Source organism: Melopsittacus undulatus, chromosome 8 (assembly GCF_012275295.1).
Source record: "Melopsittacus undulatus isolate bMelUnd1 chromosome 8, bMelUnd1.mat.Z, whole genome shotgun sequence".
Lineage (NCBI taxonomy): Eukaryota > Metazoa > Chordata > Aves > Psittaciformes > Psittaculidae > Melopsittacus > Melopsittacus undulatus.
In genome coordinates, this window is record NC_047534.1 from 10288092 (window position 1) to 10298054 (window position 9963).

At 46.4% G+C, this 9963-nt stretch overlaps 2 protein-coding genes across 3 annotated transcripts in view; one reads left to right on the forward strand and one right to left on the reverse strand.

The window, feature by feature from the left end:
* The window catches only part of PDXDC1 (pyridoxal dependent decarboxylase domain containing 1), a 29206-nt gene extending 27173 nt beyond the window's left edge, over positions 1-2033 (forward strand). The window contains exon 23 of the mRNA XM_031044009.2: positions 173-2033. Within this exon, the coding sequence (XP_030899869.2) occupies positions 173-432 (260 nt within the window). The 3' untranslated portion in view covers positions 433-2033. The remainder of the gene's footprint in view (positions 1-172) is intronic.
* A 257-nt stretch (positions 2034-2290) lies between these two features.
* On the reverse strand, positions 2291-9282 carry NTAN1 (N-terminal asparagine amidase). 2 transcript variants are annotated; one of them, XM_034065691.1, is made up of 10 exons: positions 9132-9282; positions 8044-8146; positions 7893-7958; positions 7177-7285; positions 6151-6224; positions 4810-4863; positions 3997-4050; positions 3359-3456; positions 2776-2889; positions 2291-2599 (listed from the first exon to the last, which is right to left on the reverse strand). In XM_034065691.1, exons 1-10 carry the CDS (start codon positions 9210-9212, stop codon positions 2420-2422), a joined length of 933 nt encoding a protein of 310 aa, XP_033921582.1. In that variant the 5' UTR covers positions 9213-9282; the 3' UTR covers positions 2291-2419. The 2 variants fall into 2 exon arrangements, with proteins under 2 accessions (XP_033921582.1, XP_005143458.2); XM_005143401.3 differs by lacking the exon at positions 9132-9282 and adding an exon at positions 8689-8757.
* Positions 9283-9963: the final 681 nt, after the last annotated feature.

The window sequence follows — 9963 nt, forward strand, 5'->3', positions numbered from 1 at the left end:
CACTTACCAGGCTGTGACTGCAGCTGACGTTCAGGGTACAAGTTTGCACCCAAAACCAATCAGTTTTTTTGCAGTTGTCAAATTCAGGTATTTTCTTTGAAAATGAACTTGTGTGAACCTCATTGCTCATTTGCTCCCTCCATCAGTGCTGTATTCTTCAAACACTTCACAGGTCAGAAAGTCTTTAAAAGGTCTCTCAGAAGTTCTGATGCACTCAGTGAGACCAGCTCCGTCAGCCACTGTGATGACCTGGAGAAGATTGACCAGAGAGCCCCAACTCTGTCCCCTAGCCAAGAGCAAGGACCTTTGGAGACACAACTGGAGGAGCAGAAGGAGGTGGCAAAGGCAACAACAAAAGACACTGAGGCCACTCAGAGTGACCAACCACCACGTGACTGCACTGAGGCAGAGGAACAAGGAAGTCAAAGATAAAATCCTGACTGGATTTTGGACCTTGCAGAGGACGCCCGCTGCCCAGGAGGCAGGGCATTAATGATGCATTGAAGATGTGAACAGTGCCACACACTCGTACAGTAATAGCTACTGTAACTTATTAACTGAGATTTTGCACAAATATAACTTCCCCTGTGGGACAGAGGTTTGTCTTATTGTACATGTGTTACGGTTGCTTTAATCCTCTACATGTCCGTGTCACCAAAGTACTAGTGAAGTTTATTCAGTGATCATAACCATTTGTAAAAGCAGTTGGCAGTTACTTTTCCTATAGGAATCTAAGCATGATAATAGTTACTAACAAACCAGTCAGCCATGCACATGATTAAGAATACAGCTGAACTCAATAATTGTAAAATGTTATTTGATGTTAATACATGTTAAAAAAATCAACTGCCAATTGTTCACCTTTTTAATATCTAAAATCCAGTTTAGCTCCTGCAGAACACCTGCTGCAGTCACACTCACTCCTTTTGCTGCTGTTTTTCCCCTGTAACCAAGGTTGCCAAAGGGCTGTGGTGCGGTGAGTGCGGGGCTGGCTGGGGGAGGCATAGAGCAGGACGTTGCCACCAGCCACCTCCTTCAGCTTGGCCCAAGGTAAGTGGAGACTCTGTTAACGAGTTTTAAGCCTTTTAGAAAGAACTAGTGCCTCTGCATGCTGAAAACTCGCTTCTGCCCCAGAAAGAATCACCAACACACCATTATTTTCCTTTTGCACGGCCTTTGTAAACCAAATACTATTGAACACATTTCTGTAGTGTAACTGGAGTTCTTCCTGTTGTGTATTTTTAAAGATAGTTGTAGTAAAGCTTGAAAACCCAATACATTTGTGATGGTTTCAACACTTACTTTTTGAATAACAGCAACTTACCTATGGTAGGAATTGTACAGAATCAAATTCTATAGGTTACTTACACTACAGCACAACTTCATAGTGTCTGGACTACTTAATGCACAAGCAAAGCTTTGGATATACCTAAAGTTAAGCTGTACTCTCCACCCCCCTGACCCTCCCCCCCCTTACCTTAATCTCTTTGCTGCATACTGTCAGAGCCTCATGTGGAAGGAGATCTTTGTAAAAGCTTCCCTTCCCCAAGGAATCTGATTCTGAGGAAAACCACCCCATCCCGGTAGAACTGGATACAAGGACTACTTTGTCTCACTGGTGTTTTGGTTGGGTGTTTCCCTTGGCAGATACATGCACCCCACGATGGCTGTAGCAGTAGCAGGACTGTCTTTGATTGATAATCAGTGAAATCAGGGGGTGTTGTATTGTTCTGTCTGTGATCTGGCACTGGGTGCCATGAACAAGGTTGATTTTGCTGTTGGGGTTATTTATGTAAATCAGCATGCAGTTTCTCTGAAGTGCAAACACAATTGAGTTGCCTGGTCTTCCTCATGGGTTTCTTTGGTGCAATGAAGTATGTTAATAAGAGTAATTTGCTGGGGATGAAGTTATCCCCACCAAGATTAATTTTTAATGTTTTTATATTTGGAAGTGTTAAACCAGTAGTTTTGTTGGAATAAGCTTCATTCTTTAGATACTATCTGAATGTTTCAATAAAGATTCTTCAAATTATTACTCTTGCATCAAGTTACTGCTGCAGGCCACTTCCCTACAGATCAGTGTTAAGTGTGTGCTGCTTGCCATCACTTCAGGTTGAAAATCATCATCTGTAATACTCATCAGTGTAACAACAGACCTCCTTACCCTCTCAACACTGCTACCTCTCTGTGCCCATTGAATTACTGCATTGGAGCAACAGAACATAAACCAAGGCCAATTCTTTCTCCAAAGCAGCACTGTCTCTTATGTAAGTAATGCAGAAAAAGCAAGTTCCTTCTGGCAAAATACTTTATTTTGAAAAGTGCAAGACACTGGTGTTGGTGACCAGCAGTTCTGCAACACATGGCTCTGCTGGCACAACTGTGCTTCCCTAAAGCAGTCATGGTGTTAGGTTCCAGGTTAGATCTTGTCAGAACAAACCTGTTCCCATAACCCTTCTTCATTTTTTTTGTAGATGCGAGGTTTCCTGTCAGGAAACAGGGAGCGAGATGGAAAGGGGTGTTCTTTTAGAAATGTTAGTGTAGATCTAATGTGGGAGACAAAGTGGGGTGGCTCAGCCAAGGGCGATGTGGAAAGATTCTGAAAGACAAGATGGGAGCGAGAGCTGCTTGACACTGAGCACAAAGTTCTCCATTATTCTGCCTTTTAATAAGACAGTATCCCCCTTCCCAGCAGCACAGTGGGACAAGTTTTGACAGACCCTACCCCTCTCTCTGCTCAGCTAGAAGGAGAAAAAACAAGACAGTGTCAGGTACCTGTAAAATCTGTTCATCATCTTGTTGCAACCAGAAATCCACATGAGGGAATGGCCTCCAGAAGTAAGGCCCAATGTGCAGTTGTTCCATCTTCGCATCGTAGATATTCGTCAGCTGTAACAACACAGGAAGCTTGAGTTAGACAAAGGCCTACACGCCAGCAAGAGCCAACGTGTGCACTTCATCTTGAGGGTCTTAAGCTGCAGCTTCTGTCTTGGATGCTGCACACACCAGCTCAGCTCCACTCCATCCTACTGCACCAGGATTAACTGATCCTTCTGACAAACACCACACGGAACTCTAGCAACAAACCCTCAGTGGCAGGAGCAGGATGAGATTATGCCTGTGGCCTGAATCTCTTTATGTAAGTTACCCGGTGGGCATCACGGCCCACGGGAGCTATACTGCACAAGGCACCCCCTTGCTGAAGTGGTTAGGTCCTTTGCCTCTGCCCTTCCATCCTTCTCCTTTAGTGGAAGAACATCACTAAAGCATTTTTTTTCCTCAATTTTTTGACATTTCACTGCCCCAGCTGGTCTTCCAGCAAAAACACCCTTTTCCCCTCCCTGTTGTTTTTACTCACTGTTGCTCCTGTTAATACGTGGGCTGAACGCAAATCCTCATCTGGCCCTTTTTCTGGGAAGGTTGCAGGGAAAATCTCTGCTGTTTTGACATTCACAGCTGGTAGGAAATAAAGAGTTTAAATACAGAAACTATTCTTACAGAACTTGTTTAAAATGGCCATGTCCCCAGCACAACTGCATAGCTAGAACTTTAGAACCCACCAAATTCAGTATTTCTCAGTGCCACAGACCCCTGACCATACAAGAGTTTATTTCTACTTCCTTTACACTGGCAGCATTTCACTGTTCCAGAAGGACATTTTCTGAGATAGTGAAACTAATGAGAAAAAGCACAGAATGAACAATGACAGGAAGGTGGACTTCCAACCCCAAAGGCGGTGCAGTAGCTTCATACTGACAAAATCCTAAGTACAGTTAAATGAAGTAAAATCTGCTTGTACATGTGCACAGCCATTTCCATGTATGCACCCACCTTCCTGGGCACCAGAAGAAAACTTCTACCTGTACCTACACCTCCCACAGCAGCACTTAACTTTTAGAACAGGCTTTACCCAGTCATTAGCAGCTGTCCATTTACTACTGGAATGTGAAAAACAATCCAGTTACAAAAACGTAACTGAATTCTAATTTAACTCACCTATTCCATAAATGATTGGAAAGTGAATATCCTCTTCTTCTCTGTCATTTAGCTCTGTAAGGAAAAAACCCAGCTGTTAGATTCACCGGGCTTTGGATTTTTTTTCTAAGCAGCATTCATTTAATTGTGTGTTACCAAAGAACATTGATGAACACTGAGAACGTGATGTTGCCAAAAGAACCATGGAAAAGGTGGTTCAGGTCAGCGCTACCATGATTGAGACCTAGAGAAGAACTCCTTATCTCCAAAGAGCATGGCCAGTTCCAGCCAACAGCTGCTCCACTTCCTTCACACGGAATTTACAGGGAGAAACCCACAGTGCAAAACTGCCATGATGCCAAATTTCAAAGCTGTACGTCACCAACAGTGCTAAGCTGCAATAGCGATAAACATGGGACCTGAACACAACAGGAAGAACTTCTTCCTTTACATGACACTGCACACTATGAACTGACTGGATGAGTTTATGAATCCATATGGACCTGCAGAAAGGAAATCAGAAGACTGTTAAGAATCATTCTCAGCTGCCGCTTAAGACACCCACCAGTGCACAGCCTCTTTCAACAGGACAAAGGTGGTGAAATAAACTGGTAATAAGCACAGGCACTTGGTAAGCAAAGAACTTTTGCTGCACCATCTATCTGACATCACCACACACACCACCAGCAATAAACCTTGAAATTGTAAGTCGCCATGGAGAACTTGTGCTGCTCTTTCTTACAGGACAGATGAAAAAGCCACGTGTGGAAAGGCCCCTGCACTTCTATTTCAGTGGCAAAAGACACTTCAAAACCCACAGAACCATTTTCTTACCTGTTACACAGAAAGTCACTAGATGAACATCATCTGGCTGGAGATCGAATGCTCCTACAGCAACAACGACAGCAGCAATGGGTAAGACTGACTGGAGGCAAAGCAGGTGCTGTACATAGATGAGGGGCATTGCCAGTGCTTCGCACTGCGGGATGGTGACAGATCCCTAATGCTCTGGCCCTAGATAAGGCAACAGAGCAAAGAGTATCTGGCAGATTTGCTGCAAACTATGGAATTAAAGCCACAGCTACTAAGTGTAACAGTATTTACAGAAAGAAGCCACTTGTAATGGCAAGAACATGCTAGAAGTGTCGTGCCACCTCCTCCTTTTACTGACACTGATTTAGCTCTGGCATCACAGCAGCTCTGCTTTAGTTCACTAGTCATTTAATAGCTTGTATTTAAATGTATTTGCCTCACATGTTACATATATAGTGAGCAAACCCAGTCTTTCATTAGCTATGAATTAATTTTGCTTTTCATCATCCCACACACTAGGAAAAAGTAACAAACAACTCTCTTTCAAAGCTGTAACAGCAATATAGTGTTATTGTTTCAAATTGCATGAAAATAATTAGGTTGAAAGAAATACATTAATCAAAATACTTCATTCCTTACAGAACCTTCACATGCCATGTAACACAGGTACCAGGAATCAATGGTGCAATGGCCATGGGGGGTGCTTCCCTGAGCTTTTCCCAGTTTGGTTTTCCTTCTTGTTTATCCCCTTTGCCACCTCCCTCCACTCCTGACATCTGCCCCGGCCCAGCCAAGCCCCCTCTATGCTCAGGAAGTGCTCAGCACAGGCCAGAGCATCTCCAGGGAAGCTCGAGGTGCTTTACTTTTCTCATTTGTTTGTAAAGCACCACAGTTACTCCTCTGGACTAGAGCTTTTATAAACAGACACAGCATATCTTTCAGCAGACAATTCCAAACAATCGTTAATTTCCCCTCATCACATTAATGAATGGTAACTGATGAGGTCACTACATGTATAGATTTAGACAGTGACAACACTTGAGTGAGATCATGTAGCGTATCGGCCGCAGATCTGGGGTCAAGCCCAGCTGAACCGACCACAGTTTTAGAGGCCAGAATATAAGCCAGGAAGAAATGGCAAGTTTAGAGCCTCCCACACACACACCAGCCACAGGTGAGACTCCAAGTCCATCCCCTCTTCACACCAGGTTCTCAGGTAAAGAAAACACCCTTCAAAACAAACCCAGGTCTCTTTCCATTCAATGAGGAGGCCCAGATTACAAACAAGCTTTACCCAAATCCAATCAGAACTGTTTTGTTTTTTTTTTTTTGCACATGAGAGTGGAAAAAACGTGAACTTACTAAGAAGCTGATTAGTAAGTTTTTGTGATAACTGCCTATCATCATTGAAACCTCCAACTAGGTGCACTTCCAGCCTAACAGAGATGGAATAACAGGAAACAGCAATTAAAAAGACATCCCAAAGTGAACAGCTTTACAAATTAATCCCCCGCCCAAACTGCAAAGCAATCATCAGAGAAGCCTCCCTGGTTACAGTCCCATGCACCAAGCTGGTCTGCATTCCAGAGCACTACAGTAACTCACTCTCAACGCTTTGGGGATCATTCAGGCAACAGCACAGATCAAGAGGCATTACACACATGCAGTCCTCTCCAGCCCCGAGGTATCTCCCATATTCTGCACCTCTGGTTTGGACTGAACGTGGTAACCACCTTTCAGTTCCCAAGAAAGGGTTCATTAAACAGGAAGAGTTTCACCCCTGTGACCTCCTCACAACTACTCTGGACCATGCAGCAGGATTCACTCTGAGCAGTGTCTATGTAAAGACAAGTCCTGAAAAATCATGAGGTTTTCTGAGACCGTATCTTCTGAGCAAACTGATTCTTAGAAAACTACAGGGGCAAAACCCTTCACATCCAGAAACGACCCAGTTTGCTAAGTTCTGGTTTAGAGCTTTTTTTCCCCCCACTGTCCTGTCCTTCCCATTCTTATTTATTTCTGTTTTAAATTTCCACATGCATTTACAAGACCATCAGTCTGGAAGGAAAAATATAAAACCAAAAGCAGTTCTTTGGAAAATTTCACATATCTAAAACCAAAATTAACTGGGAACCAGTAAACACAAAACCTCACAATGACATTTTACAGAGACACTACTCGGGACAGAAACCACTGCTAAAAATACCCTCAAAATCATCAGTTATGAAATTGCTTTCACTTTACGTTTACACGTGGTTCCCAATCAAGAGCTATTTCCTGCACAATTGCTGTGTCTGAACCCCATATGTTCACATAAAAACTCCCCACCTTACAAACTGCAGTAACCTTTATGAAAACCAGTGCACAAGAAGTAAGAGCAGAGCTGACCTTCCACATCCTGCAGTGTCAGAGAAAGATTTTACTGCACTCATGATGAGCGACACCTCAGCTTCTGTGTCTGATCCATCACAGTGTGTCAAGCAGGTGGCTCCACTGCCTGAGGAAGACAAGAGAAGACATCAGCATCACTGCTGGAGGCTGTTATGTTACCATAACTGAGATCAGTAGCGGTTTACACTACTGTAGTAGTGCAAGAGCTGCATCCACCAGCACCCTGCTACCTCGCAGCACAGCAGCCTCCAGCAGAAGACATGGGCTGACTGACAGAGGCAATAACCTTTCTGTGTGCCCCACCATAAACCCACCAGAACTCATGTGAAGCACACAGGTGTCCTCTGGACCAGGACCTGGGCACGGCTCTGATATCAGAAACCCAGGCACATCACCAGGATCCTTCCACAAGTTCTGCCTCTGTTATCAAACCCTGCAGGGCAAACTGCTGAACACAGCCACCACAGTCTGCAACTGCCCCTGGCCAAGGGAGCAGATCAAGTTTAGGATCCACTCAATGAGCAACCAGAACACGGAACCTCTAACAGCAAACACGCCAATTCTTTAGACAAGTTATTCAGTCAACAAGTGACTTTTCGAGATTCAAGTTTATATAAAGGCAATTGTAGCTTCTTTTATTAATGTAGCATAAATCAACGCTAATTCACTACTTCAGGGGTACAGGTTTTATTCTCAACATCCTTTAAAAGTACCTGTGTGTCGCAGCACAACTATATGGCAGGTAGTTGCATCATCTGATCCAAGAATGGAAACGGAACCTATTTTAAAGGAGAGAAACATAGTAAGGAGCTGCATTCTCACAATCACTGCTGCAATAGAAGAAAAGAAAATGTTCCTACACACCATCTTTAGGGGTCGTCACTGCAAACTCTCTCTGCTGGACATAGAGAAGACCTTTGGGCTCCACAATTTGGGCAGGCTGATTTCTCAGAAGTTTTGCCTTTTCCTAAAGATAAATGATAACAGAGACTACAGTGGCTGAACTCTCAGGTGTATCCATTACTTCACAGAAACATCACCTCTGAAAAGCAAAGGGATCCGGGTCAGAGAGAAACATACGTATTTTGTGTTATGGGGTACTCTGCATTTTGAGAGTCCTTTGCCTCCCTGCCACTGATCCAGTTGCTAAATCCCAGCATTCCACACACACCCAAAACCCTTTTCCTTGCTTTAAGATGATAAAATGGCAGCACAACAAAAAGTGAGAGGCCTTGGCAAAGATGCATCAGACAGTACCAGAGCTGAGCTTGGAAGCTTGATCAGGAAACTTGAAATGTAAAAGTTTCCATGTTCCACTGCCACAACCGAGTGTTTTTATTTAGTACTCGATCAAAACATTGATTCGGTAGCTTAGTGCAGGGAAGCCCAAAATCCTGGGCTGTGACTACAGCAGTGCTGTGACAGGGCGGGCAGTGCGTTTCCATCAAGGGGCTCAAAAAACACCTCACAATTTTATCACATTTCCACCGGTTTTCTGTAAAAACTCACTTTCGATGGAGACATCTTTGGACCAGAGACATCCTCCCAACCAGCTCTGCTCAGCCGTTCCTGGCTCACCCACAGGATTACAACGCTTATGTACTGGAAGGCAGGTTAAGCCCTTCCCCAGAGTCTTTTACCACGATGTCATTTCGCACAGAAAGGGACAGCCCGAGGGAGCCGAGGCACCCGCAGCCCGCGGGTGCTGGCACAGCCCGCCCGCCGCGACCCTCCTCAGGCCGGTACCGCGACCCCTCCTCAGGGACGGCTGCTTCACTTCTCCCATTCACTCCGTGTCCCTCCGCAGCCAACGCGCGGGGAAAGCGGCGGTGTCCGATACCTCAGCGCGGACAGCCCAGCCCGTTCCGCCCCCCTCCAACACCCGTCTCCCCCGGTTGAGGCGGCGGCTCTGCTCCCGGGCCCCGCCGCTCGCCCCCGCGCCTCAGCCTCACCTCGAGGTGCGGGTAGGCGCGGATCATCTCCGCCGTGGGCCGCGCCAGGTCGACCCGCTGCCCGTTAACCAGCAGCGGCATGGCGGGCAGCGCCCGGGCCCTGAGGCGCCTCCGCCTTTCCTCCCGAGGGCCGCGCCGGGCCGGGCGTCGCCGCGCGGGGCGCTGGGAAACGGCGGCGGAGAGCGGCGGCACCGCCCGCGGGGCGCCCGGGGACAGGGGCCGGGGCCTTTGCGGCCCCGCTGAGGCCCCGGCCTGAGGCGGGATCAGAGGCGCCGGCAGAAAATGTGCCCGGACATGTCACAGCCCAGCGAGGCAGAAGCCCCCGCGGCTGTGGGATTATCCCAAACCGGTTCCATGGCATCGCTTTGGGAACAGCCGCAGTTACCCGTTAACCCACGCCGTTATCCTCCCCCAGCAACCACAAAAGCCAATTTTTAGACAACCCCACAGCCGGCAGGTTTTCCTTCAAGACCGAGTCTTTTCCTCCAGCTGTGAAAAGCTATCGCGGTGGCAGCGGTTAACACACACTGCAGGGAAGGGGACAGCCAGGGCTGTCACCAACGGGCCAGGCCGCACAACCCCAGGACTGCCGGCTCTACCTCACCCATCCCTTATTGACAGAAGTAAACAGTTACAGCAGATACTGGCTTTGAAAGGTACACTGTATTTCTCAGGTAAGGCAAGATTGCACCTGGCAATCAGCACTCCGCTGAGTACAGCTGGTATTCACAGAACAAAGTCGCTTTAACAGAATGCCAGCCCCTGCCAGCTCACCTGTCTGCGATTACATTAAACAAATGATCTGTCACAGAAGAGGCTACAGAAACTGCGC

Coding starts and splice junctions, on each gene's coding strand:
- NTAN1 (XM_034065691.1), bottom strand. CDS start 9,212: ATGCCGCTGCTGGTTAACGGGCAGCGGGTCGACCTGGCGCGGCCCACG. Junction 7,286..7,892: donor AGTTGTGCTGCGACACACAG/GTACTTTTAAAG, acceptor TGTCTTCCTCAG/GCAGTGGAGCCACCTGCTTG. Junction 4,864..6,150: donor ACTTACTAATCAGCTTCTTA/GTAAGTTCACGT, acceptor TTGTTGCTGTAG/GAGCATTCGATCTCCAGCCA.